Source organism: Oryctolagus cuniculus, chromosome 1 (assembly GCF_051225735.1).
Source record: "Oryctolagus cuniculus isolate XC-2025 breed Fujian yellow rabbit chromosome 1, ASM5122573v1, whole genome shotgun sequence".
Taxonomy (NCBI): domain Eukaryota; kingdom Metazoa; phylum Chordata; class Mammalia; order Lagomorpha; family Leporidae; genus Oryctolagus; species Oryctolagus cuniculus.
Window position 1 is genome coordinate 216,475,828 of NC_142867.1, and position 22,116 is coordinate 216,497,943.

The window sequence follows — 22,116 nt, forward strand, 5'->3', positions numbered from 1 at the left end:
TCCTCCACTGCACTCCCGGGCCACAGCAGAGAGCTTGCCTGGAAGAGGGGCAACCGGGACAGAATCCGGCGCCCCGACCGGGACTAGAACCCGCTGTGCCGGTGCCGCAAGGTGGAGGATTAGCCTAGTGAGCTGCGGCGCCGGCAGAATTTTGTTATATTTAGAAATTTGCCTTTTAAGAAGGTTTTGGAGAAACACGGAAATTTCTCCAAAGTAAGCACGTATCAAAGGCTATTTGCAAAAGGAGGTTCGGAATGTCAGTGTATGGTTTTAGAGAAATGGGTGGAGCCATGAGAACAGCATTTCTCAAGGTGGTCTACAGAGTAGCATCACATCACTTTGGAGGTGTTTCAAAAACTAAAAGTTAATTTTAACTTTAAATTCATTAAAATTGTAAAAGTACTGTGGCCCCAGAAGCAGAACACCTGAAAACTTGCATTTTAAATAGCTCATGAGTAGGTGGGAGATTCCCAGCACTGACTCCATGCCTGCTTCATCGCTAAAGTGAGATTCCCAGCACTGACTCCAAGCCTGCATTGCCTTATTCACTGCACTTGGGTGTCCATGCTTTGTGGGGCCATGCTCTGGAGGGAGAAAATGATCCTACTGTTCACCCACAAGCCCTTTTGCTGGTTCTGGGTCAAGTTCCAATTTTTTATTTGCAAAACTCTTTACATCCTAGCCTCAAGTGGACCCTGCTTCTTTTCTGTGACATCATCGCTGCATTAAACTGGCCACACAATTTGGCCTCTGTTGGGGGATGGCGCCCTCTTCTTGCCCCTCCTTGTTTGCGACATCCCTTTGTGGCTTGCTGCATGTCACTCTGAACCCTGCCTGAAAACCTTCTTTGTCCTCCTCAGCCGTCGGCTTCAGAAGTGGCGGTGTTGTGTTGAGGCAGGGTTTGGGATGCCATATAGAATAAAGCTACAATTGTATTAAGAACCAGAAGAGGATAAGCAGCTAACACAAACATAAAGAAGGCCTAAGCACACGCAGTGCCAGGGGACAGATGAGAGAAGACTTAGTTGAGACTGCTTTGTTTCTGGGGTCTGGCTGCTTATATACAGCCCTGATGAGCTTGCCTGTGTGGTTTACAGGATTCTAGCTTGGCGAACTTACCAGATTCTGGGGCCAGCCTAAGTGCCCAATATTCCCAGGGGATGGGGAAGGTCCTGTGCCGCGTTCTTGGGTTGGGGTGGCATTAGGGATCTGCCCTAGCCTCCGCCTACATCTAAGATCTCAGCACCCAGCCCTAGACATCCAAACTTCCCTCCACAAATCCCAACAAACACCCCAGCCATCTGCCCCCACATAGAACCTTCGTGTTTCTTCCTCACCACCACGTTGCTTTTAGAAGTGTAGTCAGATGCCCTGGGACACTTAATGCTATTTTAGTGACCATTTCCCACCGCAAGGAACACTGAACTGCAACAGGAAATCGTGGAGATGAACTGGCAAGCCAGGGCTAAATTTGAGTGGTGGAAACTTTCTACCAAAATATTTTCCATAGAAGTTCACTTTCTTGGGTTTTGGTCACTGTGGCCAGCTGCCATTGACCAACCAGGAAACTGGAAAATAAAACTCAGGTTTGTTTTTGTTTTGGGGAGCATAGAAAGGCGATACTCTGACCTCAAGTGAGCAGAGTTTGGAGTGCAGCATATCTAATTATGAAAACCCTTTGGTTATTACTTCATAATAAGAGTAGTGGAGGATGTTTGATGGGGAAAGGAGCGCCATCCAGCAAACACTGACCCCACACCGGCATTCTGCTAGGCACACGACATGGAGAGTGCTATTTCTCTCTCGAAGCCACCTCTCAGAACGTATTACTACCTGCTTTCCATCAGAGGTTGGGAAACAGGTTTGTTGAGGTGAACTTGCTCATGGTCACTTTAGCGATGAAGCAGGAATTCAAATATAGGTCTCTCTGCCCCCTCCCTTTTTTTCTGGTGTCTTGAGGAGAAAGGTGTGTGCACTTTTTTTAAATGTAAGATTTATCTTATTTGAAAGGCAGAATAACAGAGAATGAGAGAGAGAGATAGGGAGGGAGAGATCTTTCATCAGCTAGTGCACTCCCCAAATGGCTGCAAAAGTGATGGTGGTTGGAACTTGATCTGGGTCTCCCACGTGGGTGGGCGGCAGGGACCCAATACTTGAGCCATCACCTGCTGCCTCCCACGGTGCACATTAGCAGGATGTCGGGACTGGAACCCAGGCACTCCGACGTGGGCTATGGGCAACCCAACCAGTGTCTTAACCACTAGGCCAGATGCCTGCCTGGTGCTGTATATTTTAGTGCTAATTCAGTGGTGGTTTGTAAACTGCCCCGGAATCTAAAGGCTCTGACAGTTTTACCCAGCTCCAAGAGGCCCAGATGCCAGCATGCCTGTGAGCCAGATGCAGCACTTAACATTGTTCCCAGCACCTTCTTTTCCCAGCCATGGCAGACCACGTGGGAGACATAAACCAACACAGTTTGAAGGCTACAGGTCCAACTGCCTGAAGCAGACCGGGGGAGATCCAGGCAGGTCTTTGAAGCTCAGTGAGTGACTGTATATTGGGTCAGTTTCTACTTTGTCTGCAGAGACAAAGTGAGGTGGCAGAAGGAGGTGAACGTACTACACCCCAAAGAGCTGGAAGTAATGCCCGGACATCCTCCACCAGGCCAGCAAGTAAAGCTGATTAAGCAGCTCAGCCAAAGGCCTGGGAAGGAAGCAGAACAAACAACTTGAGCTTAGCAGTCTAAGTCTAGGAGTCATAAGTCATCGGTAGCCCTTTCTCCTTTCTCGTTCTTTATTGATGCGGATCTTTACAGCGGAGGAAGCAAGGTGGCCTGGGGGCGTTCCCCGGCTCCTTTGACCCTCATGACCCTTGAGCCTTCTATCTTGGGTCCCTTCTGCACGTGCAACAGGGGCCAGGACACCTCCACTCCCGGGCCCACCAAGCCCTGGGCCCCAGGCGTGGCTGCCGCGGGCGAAATGGAACAGGATCCTTCCACCGGGGATTTCCGTTAAACATTTGCCCTGGGGGCTTCGCTCAGCCTGCACCGAGCCAGCCTCCCAGCCGGGCGAGCTGGACGCCCGGAGGTCCGCGGCCCGGGGCCCAGCGCGCACTTCCTGCCGGGCGCCGGGCGGGGGCGGAGCCGCGCGTCTCCCCGCCCCCTCCCGGGCGGCTGAGACGCCAGGGGGCGGGGCCGCGAGCGGGTGGTGGGCGGCGTGGCGGGGTGGGCCGGGCGCTGGGGCCAAGGTGCCGGCGGACCCGCGGCGGGCGCGGGCGCGGGCGCGAGCGCGGAGCGGGGGCGCGCGGCGCGCAGCGGCCCAGCAGCCTGGCAGCCCAGCCCCACGCGGGCAGAGGCGAGCGGCGGGCAGCGGCTGCCAGCCCCAGCAGTGCAGGGCCTCCGACCGAGCGGTGGCTGAGCGGGGCCTCGGCCCCGGGGCGCGCGGGGAGCTGTCGGCGCGTCCCAAACGGCGCTTGCCATGGCGGGCGGGCCCCCCAAGGCCCTGCCGTCCACGGGGCCCCAATCCCTGCGAGACGTGCAGCACCCGCTGGCCGGCTCCAGCAGCGAGGAGGCCATGGGCGGCGACAGCACGCCCAGCCCGGACCTGCTGATGGCCCGCAGCTTCGGTGACAAGGTGGGGCTCACGGGGCTGGGGACCGTCCGGGGCAGGGGGTGGGGGCAGAGATGATGGATCCGCAGCCACCTTGGGCACGGGGTCGCGCCCAGCGTGGCGCGCCCCTTTCCGGAGGACGGGCGTACGCTCGCCCCCGGAGCGCCCGGGTAAAGCATCTCTGTCGCCCCCCGTGGGGTCGCGGTCGCAGGCGAGGGGAGAGCGGCCGGAGAGGACGCTGCCGTGGCTGAGTCGGGGCGCGAGCGCCGGTGACAGCTGCTGGGGAGGGGTCCAGCCTGCGCGTGGGGGCGGAGACGTGTGTGCGTTGTGGGGCGCGCGTCCTGGGTGGGAGCCGAGCTGCCGAGGGACTTGGGGCGCCTCCAGTTCCCCGACTCCGCGGCTGTGTGCCTGCGGGAGCCTCCTCCTGCCCGGTGGGTAGTGTGTGGAGTGATCTTTGTTTAGTTTGCTGTTTGCCCTGGCGGTCACCTGACCCAGACCCGGCTGGCGAGGCTGTCTGTGGTTTTCCGTCTGGGGCTCCCTTGGTCTCCGACGGCCTACGCCTACCGCACAATTTAGGTTTGGCCGGGGCAGGTTTTGTGGTTGAGGGAAAGAAAGCTCGCCCTTTGACCTTCTTTGTGCACGGGGAGGCCCCTGATGGTCTCAGCGCCGCACAGCTGCCCTGCTGCTTTGAGGGGCAAAGGGCAAGGGGCGGCATCTCCCTGCCCCCCTTGCCAGTTCAGCGATTGTGTCGGGGCTGCTGCTGCTCCTAAGTCAGCCTGGTCCCCAGCACTTCCGCGTCCTGGCCGAATTCTCAGTGAATTCCTCCTTGTCCAGTGTTCCTAGGATCAAGGGAGCTGTGACTTCGTTCTCTCCTGAGATGTAAAGGTGTGTGATACGGCAAAAACGAGTCTGAGAAAATAAAACCCGATAGCCTTACAGCCCCAAGGGCTCTGGGCGCTCAGACTAACTTACGAGTGGCTTCCCAGAGGGTTTGTGAAAGCAAAGAATTAAGAACAAGAAAACTCAAAAGGCACGTGAAACTGTTGGCTTGAGCAACTCAAGGAGTGTGTGTGTGTGTGTGTGTGTGTGTGTGTGTGGCTATTACTCTTTATAGAAGATTATAGGCTACCATATGAAGGCTTATGTTGGTTGGAAGTGTCTTGCTCATAGCTGATGTTCAAAAAGTTAATTGTTGAATGACTTGAATCATTGGTTGCTTTCCTATGGACAGAGAAACTGGTCTTACATGAGTGTAGGATGGGAAGTGGAGTGAAATCTTCTGATTTTCTGTTCTGTGTAGGGTGGTGTGTTGATGATCCATTGCTGTGTGCTGAGTTACCCTGCAGCTTAGCACCGGAAAAGAGCACCTGCGGGTCAGACAGCTGGGCGCAGGTTCCCCAGACTCAGGGCGCCCCGGTGGCTGTAGTCATTTGGGCTGGACTGGAGGAGGATCTTCTTCCAAGCTCCCTGGTGGCTCTTGGCAGGCCTTACTCTCCATAGGGCTGTTCCACTTGGCAGCTGATTTCCCCCAGAGTGATCCAAGAGAGCCCAAGACTCCAACCAGTCTTGTATAACCTAGCCTTGGAAGGGGGTACCTCTGCCGTGTCTTGTCCGTCACACAGACCAGTGCTGGTGCCATGGGGAAGAGTGTGAATACTTGGACTTGACTGCCAGGGGTTGGGGATCACGGGGCCGTGGTGGAGGCTGCCATACAGTTGGCTGTTTTACACATTCGCTTGATGCCGTGCTGTTGGATGACACCTGACTCGAAGGACGGACATTTAATTGCTTAGAGACAAACGCCCCGTACCACCAAAATCTGGTTGGTCCGTGGGAAGTGAGGCCCATTCTGTATCCTGATGCTTTCCTTTGCAGGATCAGTTCTGGGAGAGACGCTCTTGTAGGCATTATTATTAATTACTGAATATTTAATAAGGCTCCTAATAGCTATGGAGAGTGTCTTGTAGACACCGGTCTCAGAGGTCTGATTTATAGCAAGCCACTTTCCCTTAGGGGCAAGCATGGTAATTTCTTTCTCTGACGGGGAGTAACATTTTCCTTGAGTTTTGGCATGCACATGCGCTCTTGCGACTCTGGAGCAACGTCTGCGGAGAGAAGCTAGCGCGCTCCAGAGGTGACTCACAGCGGTGGCAGGAAGTGCTGTACGCCTGGCTTTCTCTTTCCTAGGGAGTGTGGGGTCCTCAGGGGGCCGGTCGGAAAGTCATTGTTGGTCTTCGGAAAGAAGCCTTGTTGGACTTTGGGGGTTTGTGATCCTGGATGACTGGCTTTCAGTGTCAATTCAGTTCTGGGAGAGCATGAGTATCTTTATTCAAAGGCTGCTCATGGGTTGGGATGGTTACGTGGAGGGAATTGCTTTCTGTGGCCTGGGATGGTGCCATGAACAGGGTGGCCCTGCGTATTGATTTGGCTGACACCCCGGTTGGCCTTCGTGGTGCTTGGGTAGGAGAGAAAGACCGCATGTGATGGACTTTCCGCCGGCCAGCTTCTCAAGTCATTCAAATCCTCGTGTGACGGGAGGAATGCTTTTTATCTGCCAAGTGTTGCCAAGACTGATTCTTCGATGCCAGCTAACTCACCAGGCTGCATCTTCCCCCTCCCCCTACAATATAAATAAATCACTTCGGCCCCAGCTCTTCTCCTGTGACTCAGCTCCAACTTCTGTTTGCCTCCCAACACTTGATACCTGAGCCCTGCTCTGTGGTTACCACCTCTCCCCGCATCCGTTACCTCTTAAGCCTGCAACCAACTTCCCACCCCTTCGGTCTCCTGGACTCCCCCTGAAATCTTTGAAATGGCTGTGTGCTTTCCTCTTAAACCTTCTGCCTTCATCACCCACTTCCTTTTTGTTTTATTTAAAAAGTGGGGGGAAGGGGAGAGATCTTGCATCTGCTGGTTCATTCCCCAAATGGTCGTAACAACCAGGACTGGGCCAAGCCAGAGCCAAGAACCTGGAACTCAATCTGGTCTCCCACAAGGGTGACAGGGACTCAAGTATTTGAGCCATCATCAGCTCATTTCCAGACATACTAGCAGGGAGCTGGGTTAGCAGCCAGAGTAGCAAGGACTTGAACCCACGCACTCCAGTGTGGGATGTGGGTGCTTTTAGCAGTGACTTACATGCTGTGCCAAACATCAGCCCCCTCCTAGACTGCATTTCTTATGGCCCCACGTTATCAGGTCAGGTAACCCGTTTGGTCCTGAGCGGAGAGAATTCTGGGAGCTTTCCTTGGGGGGAGGGCTGGGACCACCTGGAAAGTTATCAGGACAGGGCAGGACTTTGACCTGCAAAATGCTGGGCTTCTGGAGCTCCCACAGTAGTTGCTGGTCTGCAGGTCCTTCTCGCACACACGGAGGCTTATTTTTTAACTTCTTGCCTAACAGGAGCAGCTGAAGGCTGTGAGGCAGTGCGGCTGGGCCTGGTGGAGCCTGGTGGAGAGTTACAAGGTGAGGGCAGGAAAGAGTGGGGAGCAGACTGTGCTGGGCCTGGTTGGGCCTCTTGAGGAATTTGGCCTCAGTGCTCCTTGGGGCAGGGGGTATTACAAGGTCTTGAACAGGAAGAGGGCAATGTTTGACTTACGTGTTGGAAAGCTATCACAGGGGCTGGGGAATTGAGAATTCTTTGTTTGCTGAGTCAACTGAATTAATGAGGATTCTGCTTTAGTCAAGAGGACATAACCTGCCTGCAGGCTGGCTAAAGGAGAAACAAAACTGTGTTGTCAAAATCGGCTTCAGGAATGTCTGGAGCAAGGTATTTAAATGGTGTCATGAATCTGTCGCTTGCCACCGCTGGGCCTTGCTCTCTTCTGTGCCAGCGTTATTCTGAGGCCAGTGAAGGGACGCGTTCTACAGACAAGCTTCCCAGGGTCAGTTTAAGGAGAACGCCTCTTTCCCGACACTTGCAGCAGAAGCTCTGGGCTGCTGTCCCCTTAGTCAGAACTGGGTCAGCTGCCTAAACTTGTCTTTGTGACTGATTGCTCAGACCTGAATCAGGTGCTCACCTTTGGAATGAAAAGGGGGATTATTTATTTATTTATTTTTATTTTGAAATATATACATGAAGCGTGTGTGGTTTAAAGAATAAAATAGCTGTACTGTTTAAAGAATCATCCAGTGAGCGCTCATGTTCCCAGCTCCCGGATTCTGACAGTGAGTGTTTTGGATGCCGGCTCTGTGCCTGGGGTCGAAAGGGTGGTCTCCAAAGCAGGATCAGTGCTGTCTGCACAAGGAGGCACCCACGGCTCCTACACACCCGCCCCCGCCTTGTTCTGCCCTGTTGTTTTCTGATTTCACTGCTTCTCACTCTCATTCATGAAAATCCACAGACTTTCAACTTATTGTCTTCTCAAATCATGTCCTCAGAACAGAGGACTTAACCGTTCGCACGGCTGATCTGAAACGGTCAGTCGCTACCTTCCTGTCTCTGATCACTTCCACCTCTTTTTTCAAGGTCAGCACCCCCCCCCCCGGCCACACCCTTGCAGGTAATACCTGGAACTGTTCTAGCTCTGAAATAATGCCATTAGATATCATCTGTTTAAAAAGAAAATTTTGTTGTGTAAATTTAAGTTATACACCAAGATGTTTTGGGAACCTATAGATAGTAAAATGGTTACTATGGTGAAGCAACTTAGCATATCTGTCATCTCACATGGTTACCCTTTTTTGGTTTTTGGTGGCAAAAGCAGCTAAAAACTAGTCATTTAGCATGCGTCTCCTATACAGTGCAGTGTTACCACCTGCAGTCATAGTGTTGTGTGTTGGAGCTTTAGAGTTCTTTGTCCTATGTGCCTGCTACTTTGTATCCTCCTCCCCACCTCTGGCAGCCACTGTTTTTATTTTCTAGCTCTGTATGTACATAATCTGCATTCTTTTTGCGATTCCAGGTATAAATGAGATCTTGGGGTATTTCCTTTTCTGTGCTGCCTGGCTTACTTCACTCGGCATCCTGGCTGCTCTGGGCTCATCCACACTGTAGCAGATGGCAGTATGTTCTCTGTAAGGGCTGAATGATACTCTGTCACGTATGCATATGTAGGTCTCCTTGCACCTGTTGGTGGCCACCGTGGCTGTTTGCATATCTGGGCTGCTGTGAATCCCGCTGCAGAGGACACGGGAGTGCAGATATCCTTACGGGGTGGTGATTGCATTTCTGTTGGGCACATGCCCGGATCTGGGATTGCTGGGTCACACAGTTCTTCTAGTTTTAATTCCTGTTTTCCATACTGGCAGTGTCCATTGATATTCCCACCAGCCGTGTGCATGAGTTCCCTTTTCTCCAAGGATACCGTCTTCTCTGGTCTCTCCTTCCATCTTTGCAGGCCTCTGAGCCAGCCATAATGGATGTGACCTGCCCTCTGACCTCTGGTTTTCCCCTCCCCGCTTCCATTTTGTGGCCCAGCTCGTGTACTGCTCCTGCCGCTGTCCTTTCCTCAGCCCCCTTGCTGTTCTCCTTTCGTGCCCAGCCTGGAGCATTCCGCTCTAGCAGGGCTTTCTCCGATGCTCAGGGTGGGGGGCATGGTGAGCATTGCTGCCAATGTACATGCACGGCTCCACCTACAGCTGGGGCCTTGGTGATGCCGGGCATTCTGCCATTCCCACGGCGAGCCCACATTCCGCACACAACTGGTATGAAGCTTCTCTCTGCCCCTTCCACCTTTTGTCCTTTTCCAGTGCCCCCTTGAAGAGCTGTCTGTCACCACCAAGTTAAGGAGTGAGTGGTGTAGATCCATAGCCACCCATTTTTTTTCTTTTTTTTTTTTTTAAATATTTATTTGTTTATTTGAAAGGCAGCGTTACAGAGAAAGAGAGAGGAAAAGAAGGAGAGAGGGAGAGGGAGGAGAGAAGGAGCAAGAGAGTGTCCTTCTTCTGGTTCACTCCCCAGATGGCTGCAACAGCCAGGGCTGGGTCAGACCAAAGCCAGGAGCTTCATCTGGGTCTCCCACATGGATGCAAGGGCTCAAGCTCTTGCCATCTTCTGCTGCTTTCCTCAGGCACAGTACAGGGAGCTGGATGGGAAGTGGAACATGCCGTCGTCACGGACAGTGGCTTTACCCTCTACACCAGCTGCAGTATCGGTCTTGTGACCCGTTCTTTCCTGCCCCTGTTCCAGTGGAACAGTTTCTTTCTTTCTTTTTCATTTTTTTAAAGATTTATTTATTTATTTGAAAGGCAGAGTTACAAAGAAGCAGAGGCAGGAGAGAGAGAGAGAGAGAGAGAGAGAGAGAGAGGTCTTCTATCCACTGATTCACTCCTCAACTGGCCACAGCAGTGCTGATCCGAAGCCAGGAGCCAGGAGCTTCTTCCAGGTCTCCCACGTGGTTACAGAGGCCCAAGGACCTGGGCCATTCTCCACTGTGTTCCCAGGCCACAGCAGAGAGCTGGATTGGAAGAGGAGCAGTCAGGACTTGAACCGGCGCCCATATGGGAAGCTGGCACTGCAGGTGGTGGCTTTACTCGCTACACCACGGCACCGGCACCAAGTGGAGCAGTTTCCAAGGCAAATCCTGGGGCTAGCCCAGCCCTTCCACTCCTTGCAGACGCTCCTCTGCCTGTCCTGCCTCCCACCTGGCTCATTCCTGTCAATCTTTAAACACGTTCCAGTTGCTCTCAGTTTTAACACCGAAGCAAGAGTAAAGAAAACTGCTCTGGTGTGCTCTTCTCCGTGCCATGCCCTGTTTTGTGGCCCCTCTTCCCAAACTTTGGAAGGAAGGTTTGCTGCCTTTCACCTCCTAACCCCCGGCTTACACCTGTGCCTCCTGCAGTGTGCTTTCTGTCAAGGCTGTTCAAAGTCCCCACCGTGACTTCCTTATTAGGAAACCCAATGTGTGTCTTCTGGGCCCTCACCTCACGTGATGTCTCAGCAGGTAACACTTGATCCTGCTGGAAACACTTCCTCTTGGCTGGAGCCAGGTCGTCCGGATTTCAATCTCACCCGCACCCTTCACAGTCTCAGTACCAGCCAATTGTTTAACCTCCCTGGGCTCGGCTTTCTCACCTGTAAAAAGGGACTCAAAGAAGTCACCGAGCTGCCGAAGACCCAGCGAGTTCCCACTTAGACTGGTGCCTCCGACATTGGTCTGGGTGAGGTGGGTGTTCTACCTGTTGTTCCTTGATAGTGGGCTCTCAAGATTTTATTCCAACATTTTCACCTATTCTTGATCTGTTTCTCTGTCTTAGTGGTCTGATCAGGGAACTAAAATCACTGAAGGTATTTCACTCAGAGTGAGCATTTAGGGAATCGGGTACATAGGTGATAGAAAATGGGGGAGGCCACCCGGGGTGCTGTGCCACCCTTGGGGCTGGAGGGTCAATGGGAGGAGGCCGTGTGAGCAGAACCCGGACTGCTCAGCCAGGGCTGGGGCCGTGGAGGAAGGGAGCCCAGGAGAGGAAGCAGCTGTCTTTCGCAAGGACACTGTGAGGGGACTTCAGCATGGTTGCAGAAAATGGAATGAAAAGATGTTTATTTTGGTGTAAACAACTCCATGCCTGTTAGGGGTCTTCAAAAAGTTTATGGGGAAAAAAAAAAACAAAACTATGCATGGATTTCAAAAACTTTTTACCAAAAGAAACTTAACATTTTCTTTTTATTTATTTTTTTAAAATTTTGACAGGCAGAGTGGACAGTGAGAGAGAGAGAGAGAGACAGAGAGAAAGGTCTTCCTTTTGCCGTTGGTTCACCCTCCAATGGCTGCCGCTGCCGGCGCGCTGCGGCTGGCACATCGCGCTGATCCGAAGCCAGGAGCCAGGTGCTTATCCTGGTCTCCCATGGGGTGCAGGGCCCAAGGACCTGGGCCATCCTCCACTGCACTCCCGGGCCATAGCAGAGAACTGGGCTGGAAGAGGGGCAACTGGGACAGAATCCTGTGCCCCGACCGGGACTAGAACTCGGTGTGCCGGCGCCGCAAGGCGGAGGATTAGCCTAGTGAGCACGGCGCCGGCCGAAACTTAACATTTTCTACCACTCTCTGAAGTCCCCTCATCTGAAGCAGAAAAAAGGTTTTGGATTTAGGAGAGCAATAACCCTGGCTTCCCTCCTTGTCCTGCCTCTGATCTCTCATCAGCGTCTTCTAGGGGCCAGAGTATCCTTGTTGGTATACGTGTGACTCCCGAGTGGCCAGTGATCCTTGAGATTTCTCTAGGTGGATGTCAGAGGCAAGCATCTCTTCCTGTTAGCTTTTGAGTGTGCAGAGTGCCTGCTTAGGAAGAAAGCCGGAGGGGTGGGTGTTTCGCCTGGTGGTTAAGACATCTGCACCCCATATTGGAGTATCTGGGTTTGGTACCTGCTGACAGCTCCCGACTCCAGCTTCTTGCCAGTGAAGGCCTTGGGAGGCAGTGGTGCTGACTCAAGTAGTTGGATCCGAGCCACCCTTGTGGGAGATCTGGATTGAATTTCTGGCCCTCTGTTTTTTGGAGAGTGAACCAGCAGATGGGAGTTTGTTCTCTCTCTCTCTCAGCCTCTCAAATTAAAAACAAAAAACAAAAACAAAAAAGCAGAATGAAGCCAGAAAGAGAATTGGAGCTGGGAGAAGGAAGGGCAACATCATTTGAATTCTAGAGCCAGCTGTTCCTGAAGCCAGCATGGTTTCTTGGTTGTAGGAGTTAATAAGTTCCCAGTTTTCACACTATTTTCTAGTTGGTTTGTTACTTGAAACAAACAAAAGACTAATACATTGATCTTAAAATGCGAAGTGGAGGGGCCAGCTCTGTGGCTTAGTGGGTAAGGCTGCCACCTACAGTGCCGGCATCCCATATGGATGCCAGTTTGAGTCCCGGCTGTTCCACTTCAGATCCAGCTCTCTGCTAGGGCTTGGGAAAGCGGTGGAAGATGGCCCAAGTGCTTGGGCCCCTGCTTCTGTGTGGGAGACATGGAGGAAGCTACTGGCTCCTGGCTTCGGATCAGCACAGCTATGGCCGTGGTGGCCATCTGGGGAGTGAAACAGCAGATGGAAGACCTCTTGCTCTTTATGCCTCTGCCTCTCTGTAACTCTGCCTTTCAGATAAATAAAATAAAACTTTTAAAAAATATAAAGTGGAGGACAGGCATTTGATGAAAGGTTGAAATGCCAGTGGGGTGGCCTGCATCCTGTATTGCAGTATGTAGGTTGAGTCCTGGCTCTGTTTCCAACTCCAGCTTCCTGCTAACGTGCACCTTGGGAGGCGTCAGATAATGGCCCAAGTAGTTGGTCCCTGCCACCTGTGTAGGAGACCTTCGTTGAGTTTTTGGCTTCTGGATTTGACCCAGCCCTGGCTGTTGTGGGCACTTAGGGAATGAAGGAGCAGATAGGAGATTTCCGTGTGTTTGCCTTTCATGCACACACACACACACACACACACAGAGTAGAAATAGCATTTTACTTTGGGAGTATTGGGAGGTGTTTAAATCTTATTGCTCAGTCCCTGCTTTGGGGGCTTATGTCTGAAAATCAGCTCAGGTGGCAGAAGCTGCATTTGTACTGGGTCCTAGGGGCTTGAAGAGTTCAGGTGCAGGGTGGGGAAAGCACCATGGCGGAAGTGGTAGCTCGGACTAAGCTTCCAAGGAGGGAAAGACCTGCGCTCCCTGCAGGAGGATTGAGTGGGGCCACGCACGGGGAGTGGGTTTGGAGGGTCTCAAAGTGGCGCTCAGTGAGGGAGCAGGTGGGCAGACGGGTCAGACTGAAGACTGCTCTGAGTGCTGGCATGTGGCGGTTAGCACTTACACTTCCCGAAGTAGCCAGCCTGAGAGGGATTCTGAGTAGGGGAGCATGTGACCAGTGCTGGGGGTGGGGAAAGAGGTGAGCCTGGCTTAGGTTGGAGTTGTTGCCTGGAAGAAAAGAGCTTAGAACACGTCAGGGTGACTGGTTTGGGCAGAGTAGGGCTGACTGGGTTTCTAGTCCAGGAGACAGGTGCCCCTCTTGAGGTGACGAGGGAGAGTGGGGATTGGGAAGGAAGTGCGTGAGTGAGGTGTGGAGAGGATGTGGTGTTTAAGTGACAGAGCAGGCTCAGCAGCCAGGGGGAGAAACGCAGATGCTGGCTTGGGAAGTAGGGTCAGTGGACTCTGAAGTGGTTGGGGTAAGGGGATACATGGGCCGGCGCTGCGGCTCACTAGGCTAATCCTCCGCCTTGCGGTGCCGGCACGCCAGGTTCTAGTCCCGGTTGGGGCACCGGATTCTGTCCCGGCTGCTCCTCTTCCAGTCCAGTTCTCTGCTGTGGCCCAGGAAGGCAGTGGAGGATGGCCCAAGTGCTTGGGTCCTGCACCCACATGGGAGACCAGGAGGAAGCACCTGGCTCCTGGCAGTGCGCCGGCTGTAACAGCCATTTTGGGGGGTGAACCAACGGAAGGAAGACTTTTCTCTCTCTCTCTCTCACTCACTCTCTTTCTCTCTCTCTTACTGTCTAACTCTGCCTGTCAAAAAAAAAAAAAAAAAAAAAAAAAAAAAAAAAAAAAAGGAGGATGTATGGATGGGACCCTCACATGTCTGCTGTAGGTATCACCAAAGGTATGTACTGACACTCAAGTGAGCAGTGACCTTGCTTAGGATGATGGTGGCTTTTCCAAAGGGTGTGATATTTGAAATGGAGAATGAAGAAGTAGATTCTCTACAAATGGCAGAGGAAGGAAGAATAATTTGGGCAGGAAAGCCAGCATGTTCCCAAGCTTACCAGTATCAGAGGATGTTGCACATGACCTGCAAGGGGATTGGTGGATGACCTGGCTGGCAGGGTGGGTAGCAGGCTGGGTCTGTAGCAGCAAATCCAGGGGCCTTCGCCAGAGCAGTTGGGAAGCCAGTGAAGTCTTTTAAGGGGTGGGGGTGTGGGAGTGAGGAGAGCAGGACCATATATGTGGTTGGAGGTCTCTGTTCCCCCTAGCAGGGATCAGGTGGGTAGAGCCTGAAGGCCGAGAGGCCAGGCAGAAGGCTGTTGACACAGGAGGCTGCAGAAGGCAGTCTCAGGGGGGCTTGGACTCCCTGGATTTGGGGAGTGTACTGGTCAGGAATTTTGTTTGCAAATGATAACGAGCTCATGTTAACTTGAGTAGAACAGAGGAACCTACTGGAAGGCTTGCTTTAACAGAGTGGTGAGCCAGAACCTTGGAATGCAACTCCCAGCTTGTTGGTGGGGGCGCCTGTGACAACTGGCAGCTTGCACCCCTCACACTTCACAGCTCTGCCTCCAGGGACAGAGAGAAGCTCTCTGCTCGGGGCGGAATGTCAAAGCCTGGCTTGGGTCACTTGCCCATCCTTGCACCAGTCAGCTGGGTCTTGAGAGTCATGTGCTATGATAGGTCCAACTTGGTCCAGGAGCTCACTTTAGACCAATCAGCCATGGCAGGGGGAAGAGTCTAAATCAGTATGTGGCCTGTTTTCTAGTGACAGGGTCCCAGAAATGCCACAGAGTGTGCTGGACAAACAGCAAAACATCACCACGGAGGACAGCATGGACGCTTGTGTTAGTTGCTGGTGGAATGATGATAGAAGAGTAAAACAGGAGCTAGCACTGTGGCTTAGTGGGCCAAGCCCCCGCCTGTGGCACCATCATCCCATATGGGCGCTGGTTTGTGTCCAGGCTGCTTCTCTTCCAATCCAGCTCTCTGCTGTAGCCTGGGAAAGCAGTGGAAGATGGCCCAAGTCCTTCGGCCCTGCACCCATGTGGGAGACCCGGAAGAAGCTCCTGGTTCCTGGCTTCAGATTGGCTCAACTCTAGCCATTGAAGCCATTTGGGGAGTGAACCAGTGGATGGAAGGCCTTTCTGTCTCTCCCTCTCTCTGTCTGTATTCTACCTCTCAAGGAAAATAAAATAAAACAGGAATTTGAGGAGAAGTAGGCCAAGAATTAAACCACAGCTTTTCTTTCTTTCTTCTTTAAAGGCAGAGTTACAGAGAGGAGAGACAGAGAGGATGATCTTCTATCTCCTCATTCACTCCCCAGATGGCCTCAGTGCCCAGGACTGGGCCAGGCCAAAGCCAGGAGCCTGGAGCTTCTTCCAGGTCTCCTTTGTGGGTACAGAGGCCTAAGGACTTGTGCCATCTTCTATTGCTTTTGGATCAGAAGTGGAGCAGTGTGTGATGTCTGCCTGATACTGGCATTGCAGGTGGAGGCTTAACCTGCTACACCACAATTCTGGCCCCAAACCACATGTTTTCTAAGGCATATGTGTGTTTTATTTAAAAAGTTGATAAAATTCAAAGACCATAATTAATATCCCAAGGTATGTGCCATACCTTCATTATCTATTTATCTGATAGACATTTCGATTGCTTTTTCCTCTTGTGAATAGTGCTGAATGAACATGAATGTGTAGATTTCTCTTTGAGATCCTCTGTTCAAATCTTTGGGGATACACCTGGAAGGGGCAGGTGGATCCTCTGATAATGCTGGTTTTAATCGAGGACCTCCAAACTGTTTCCCAAGGTGATTGTACCACTTTATAATCCCCCCAGCGGTTCACAGGGTTCCAGTTTCTCCACATCATCACCAACGATCATTTTGTTTCTTCATTTGGTTTTTGGTTGCTGTTGGTGGTTGTGATCCCAGTGGGTGTGAGGTTATATCTTGTGGATTTGATTTGTGTTTCTCTGGTGATGTTGGTATCTTTTCATATGCTTGTTGGACATTTATATATCTTCTTTGGAGAAATGTTTATTTAAGCCCTTTGCCCATTTAAAGATTCTTTTTGTTGCATATTAACCACTTATTAGATTTAAGGTTTGAAAATATCTTCTCCCATTCTGTAGGTTGCCTTTTTACTGTGTTGTTGTGTCCCACAAAGGATTTTTAGATGTGTCTATTTTTGGTTTTGCTGCTTATGCTTTTGGTGTCATATGCAATAAATCATTGCCATGAGGGCTTTCTCTTATGTTTTTTTCTAGGATTTTATAGTCTGACGTGTGATGTTTGGAGCATTAATCCATTTTTGATTAATTTTTGTGCATGATGTAAGGTGCGGGCCCAACCTCGTGTTTTTCTGTGTGGATGGACGTCCTGTCCAGTCCACTCAACACCACTGGCTGGAAAGGCTGTCCTTTCCATGTTGAAGGTGCGTGCACTTTTTTTTTTTTTCCTGAAGATTTATTTATTTGAAAGGCAGAGTTACAGAGAGGGAGGGAGGGAGGGGCAGAGACAGATCTTCCATCTGCTGGTTCGCTCCCCAGAGGGCTGCAATGGCTGGAGCTAGGCCAGCTAGGAGCCAGGAGCTTCCTCCAGGTCTTCCACATGGGTGCAGGGGCCATCCACTGCTGCTTCCCCAGGAGCATTAGCAGAGAGCCGTATTCGAGGTGGAGCTGCCGGACTCAAACTGGCGCCCATATGGGGTGCTGGCGCTGTTGCTGGCAGCTTTATCCACTACACCCAGGTGCAAGTACTTTTAAAGTTCATTTATTTCTCACAAAAATTGACACCTGACATACATTAATATTTGAAGTGCTAGGATGAACTTATTCACCAGTATTTGAGTATCTTCTCTGTAGAGTGGAAGGCACTACATTCCTTGGGAGTTAAGATATCTAAATTTTGGAAATGACATGGGTCTGGTACAGGTCGCGTCTCAGACATCCCTTGTAAGCAAGCCGTCACTATAATTAGAATAAAAATGATTGTGGGGTAGTTGTTGAATTGCAAGAATGGAAGCCAAGGCCGTCTTCAGGGCTGTTAAGTCAGGGCAGAGGTGTGTGCTGACGCTGAGCTGTCCCGCTGGTGCCAGCGTGCGTGCCGCAGACACACAGCGTTGGTTCGGGAGACCTCGCCTCCCGACCTGCGTCGGCCACGGTGAAGGGCACTTGGGCGTTTTGTGCGTTGCTCAGTGTGGGCTCACACTGTGCCATGCCTGGGGACACGCAGGGGAAGGTGGCGAATGTACCTTCTGGGCGCTGGAGGTCCAGGAAAGGAAGGGAGGGGAAGTGCGAGCGAGGGACTGTGGGTTCGCACAGTTTATGCTGGTGTGGACACAGAAGCCAAGGGGCATCAGAGTGGCATTTTCTGAGTTTAAGTAATGCGCAGGTGAAGGGGGCCTGAGTTACCTATTATGGGTAACATTTTGTGTTTTCACTTAATGGTCAGTTGGGATTCCAAAGAGAATTTGAATCGTTTTCTGGACTGGTGACAATGAGAAATCTTTACTACTTTTCAATCCTTACATTTTATTATCTATATATCAATACAATGAATATTAAATTTTTTTTTTTTAATTTGAGAAGTAGAGAGGTGGAGAGATTGAGAGAAGGGAGAAAAGAGAGAAAACACCTGCATGAGAGAGGCTGCACGCGTTCTCTGGTTCCCTCCCCAGATGCTCACTGGGCACTCAGTGGCGGTCTCCCCCCATGGTGATAGGGACTCAACTCCTAGAGTCATCCCTGTTGCTTCCCAGGGTCTGCATGGGCAGGCAGCTGGAATCAAGAGTGGAGCCAGAGATAAAACCCAGGCAGTATGATGTGCAATGTGGGTGTCTTCACCAGCATCCCAACCACTAGGCCAAATGCCCATCCTCCAAAGAATTTTTTTTTCCCAATATTGGCTACATGGTTTGTGGGGCCCAGGGGAAAATTCAAATGCTTCTCCCTTTAAAAAAAATCACTAAGAATTTCAAGATGGTGCCAGCAGGGCATTGAATGCAGTGCAGGTCCTTTCTGAGTGCAGGGTGCTGTGCAGTGGCCCAGGTTGCATGTCCAGGCAGCTGGCCCCAAGTGTATCTTATGGAGGAACTGGTTTCCAGGTCCTGTTACAGTCACTGTCTGTCCCTGCTGATGTGCAAGGCCCATCCTATTCCTGTTCTCTGGGTGAGTACTTGCATGTGAGTTGGGGACCCCTGGCCCCGGGCTTGCTTCTCCCATGTTGGTTGACTATGGGGCTTGCCTGCACTACTTCCACTCCTGCTCACAATGTGTCTCCCTAGCGTCCCCTGCTGCTTCTAGAAAAACTTAATGTGGCCTCTCCTGTGTGTAGCTTTCATGTTTAATATATGCATGCAACTGTTTTTTTTCTTTTTAAAAGATTTTATTTATTTATTTGAGAGGCAGAGTTAGAAAGGTCTTCCATCTGCTGGTTCACTCCCCAAATGGCCACAATGGCTGGAGCTGGGCCAGCCTGAAGCCAGGAGTCAGGAGCTTCTTGCAAGTCTCCCGTGTGGGTGCAGGGGCTCAGGCACTTGGGCCATCTCCCACTGCTTTCCCAGGCCATAGCAGAGAGCTGGGTCAGAAGTAGAGCAACTGGGATATGAACTGGCACCCATACGGGATACCCACGCTGCAGGCAGAGGCTTAGCCCACTGTGCCACAGTGCCGGCCCAGAGTCTGGGATTTGAACTTGAGTCTGTCCTCCTGCCCCAGGCGTCACTACCCCCACTACTACAGGCCTGGCCCTGTGCTGAATGTGTGGCGTATCTTAGGCAGAGCACAGTCTTTAGGCCAACACTGACTACGTGTGTCTTCCCTCATCTTGCTTTCTAGCATTGTTGACGTCTGCTTCCATGGTACCAGTGTCCCCAGTTAGAGGAGTTTTCTGAGGCTCACTGCCCCCACCTGCATGCTCTGCCATCCCTGCCAGGCGCCTTGGATGCGTGGTCTCCGTGCGCTGCTCCCCTCCACCTTGCCATCTGTGTCCTTTTTCCTCAACACTACTTCCCCGCCATGACACAGGGCCTGCACCCTCCTCTCTCTGCTTGGCAGGATCCAGGAGCTGTTTTCAATCAGAAAATCCCAGGCCTTTGCAGCTGCAGAGGCCAGGGAGGCCCCTCCACTCCAAGTCTCGAGTTTTGCCGTTGAGGGAACTCTGGCTCAGACAGAAGCATGATTTGTTAGACCAGGGTCCACGTGCGAGTTTGTGGCAGCGCTGGTCTCCGGGACTCTGCTTTGGGACCAGTCTTCCCTGACTGAGGTCACAAACTGGGCTCCCTCCACTGTGTTCTTCCCTGCTGTCCTTTCTCGGCTCTGTTCTGTTCAGTGCTGTCTACCCAGCCCGTGCCTGGAGCACAGCAGGCGCGTAGCAAATAGTCACCGAGTGCATCCTTTCCTGTCCCGGTCCTCCCTGGCCTGCCTCTGGGTCTCTGGACCCTGCTGTTTGCCTCCTGGGCCCGCACAGCCGTGGCTCCTGCCGGCGCTCAGTGCCGTGTGTGTCTGGACAGGCTTTCCTGCTCCCTCAGGGCTCGGGATTCTCGCACCTTCATTTCTAGCTGCCAGCGTACCTTTCCGCGTGTTTCTATGGTTCTTGCCTTTAGTACCTTAAAATCACTCTATGGGGGCCGGTGTGGCACAGCGGCATCCTGTGTGAGCTCTGGTTCCAGGCCTGGCTGCTTCGCTTCTGATCCAGCTCCCTGCTGATTGGCCTGGGACAGCAGCAGATGATGGACCCAAGTGCTTGGGCCCCTGCACTCATGTGGGAGACCCGGATGAAGCTCCTGGGTCCTTACTTCAGCCTAACCCAATCCAGGCTGTTACAGTAATCTGGGGAATGAACCAACAGATGGAAGATTCTCTCTCCCCTTTCTGTAACTCTCTTTCAAACAAATGCATATTTTTCTAAATTGCTGAGTGATGAGAGTGTGGAAAACCCCAGCCTCTCTTCCCCTCTGCCCGCTGTGGTTTGGGTGCAGTCTGTCCCCCAGAGGGCCGTGTGTGGGAGGCTTGATTCTCAGTGTGGGGATGTTGCGGGGGTGGGCCCTGTAGGAGGTCGTGGGGGCATCACCCCAGGAGGAGGTGCGTGTTGGTTTCATGGGGCGAGTGCATCTTCACTGGAGCAGGTTGTTGGAAAGTGAGGCCCCTGCCACCCGCTGTGCTGGGCCCTCCTGCACGTTGCTGACCCCATCGTGTGTCTCTGCCGTACTGTGGCACAGCCACGGGGCCCTCATCAGTGTGCTGGCACCACGCTGTTGGACCCTACAGCCATCAGAGTCATGGGCCAAGTCAAGCTCTTTCCTTTATGAAGAGCCCAGCGTTGTCTATTTGGTTATAGCAGAAGAAATGGACTAGGACACTTTCTGAGCATTCCATCCCTTTGTAAGGATGGCTCTTCTCTGTATTTTTTGTTTTTGAGAGGCAGAGTTACTCAGAGGTGGGGGGTGGGGGGGAGGAGGAGGAGGAGGAGGAGGAGAGAGAGAGAGAGAGAGATCTTTTATCCGCTGGTTCACTCCTGAAATGGCTGCAACAGGTCAGGAGCAGCCAGAAGCCAGGAGCTTCTTCCAGGTCTCCCATGCAGGTGCAGGGGCCCAAGCACTTGGACCATCTGCCCCTGCTTTCCCAGTCCATCAGCAGGGAGCTGGATTGGGAGTGGAGCAGCTGAATTCACTGACGCCCATATGGAATACTGGCACTGCAGGCCATGGCTTTACACACTATGCCACAGCAACGGCCCCGAGGATCACTGTTTCAGGTCTCTCTTCATTTCCATTGTCACGGTCAGTGTCCTAATCAAGGTGTTTGATGTGCTGCCTGGTCTTCTGCTTTCAGTCCGTCAGGCTTCATCTCCTCACCACCCTCCACGCTGCTAGGTCCAATCTGTCCTTCCTAAGAAATCTTTAAATCTTTAAATGACTTAATTAAAAATTAAAAAAAATGTATTTGAGAGGCAGAGAGAGATGAGAAAGAGAGAGAGACAGAAGAACTCTCTTCTGCTGGTTCACTCCCCAAATTCCCACATTGACAAAGGGCCCAAGCCAGGGGTCTCCCAGGTGGGTGACAGGAACCCAGTCACTTGAGCCATGACCACTGCTGTCCAGGGTCTGCTTTGGTGGGAAGTTGGAATCAAGAACCAGATCTGGGTCTTGAATCCAGGGGTGGCGATGTGGGACTTGGGCGTTTTTAACTGTTGGGCTACGTGCCTGCTCCCTAATCTGAATTCTGCACTCTGTAGCCAGAATCCACTGTGCTCAAGTACTGCCTCCCCACTGCTTACACAGTAATTGTCAGAGTCCTTAGCCTGGTCTTCTATGATCAGATACTTACTTTCCCCTCTGGCCTCCTTCTAGAATTTGTGTCTTTGCCAAAGGATTTCCTTATGAGCTGCCTGGCATGTTATAGGAGTTCTTGATGGCTCACCTTTGCCAAGTTTGTCCCTTGGTGTGTTCTCCAGCTGCTGCCTTTTGTTTCTCTAGAACCTTGCTACTCAAAGTGTGGTCCATGGAGCAGTGACATTGGCATCACCTAGGACCTTGTTGGAAATGTAGAATCTCAGGCCTTGTTCCAGACCTACGGAATCAGAATCTGTGTTTCCATATGGTCCTTAAGTGATTTGTGTACACATTAAAAATAGAGTCACTGGGTCTGGCACTGTGGCACAGGGGTTTAGAGCTCTGGCCTGCAGTGCCAGCATCCCATATGGGTGCTGGTTCAAGTCCCAGCTGCTCCACTTCCTGTCTAGCTCCCTGCTAATGCACCTGGGAAAGCAGCAGAGGACTGCCCAAGTCCTTGGGCCCTTGAACCCACGTGGGAGACCTGGAAGAAGCTCTTGGCTCCTGGCTTCAGATTGGCGCAGCTCCAGCTGTTGCGACCAGTTGGGGAGTGAACCAGCAGGTCTCCCTCTCTGTC

General features: G+C 52.1%; 1 protein-coding gene across 2 annotated transcripts in view; it reads left to right on the top strand.

Annotated features, from left to right (window-relative positions):
* Positions 1 to 3,311: 3,311 nt before the first annotated feature.
* The window catches only part of SNX30 (sorting nexin family member 30), a 151,867-nt gene continuing 133,062 nt past the window's right edge, over positions 3,312 to 22,116 (top strand). For both annotated transcript variants that reach the window (XM_089301652.1, XM_051843080.3), the window contains exon 1: positions 3,312 to 3,632. In XM_089301652.1, the coding sequence (XP_089157778.1) occupies positions 3,477 to 3,632 (156 nt within the window). In that variant the 5' untranslated portion in view covers positions 3,312 to 3,476. The remainder of the gene's footprint in view (positions 3,633 to 22,116) is intronic.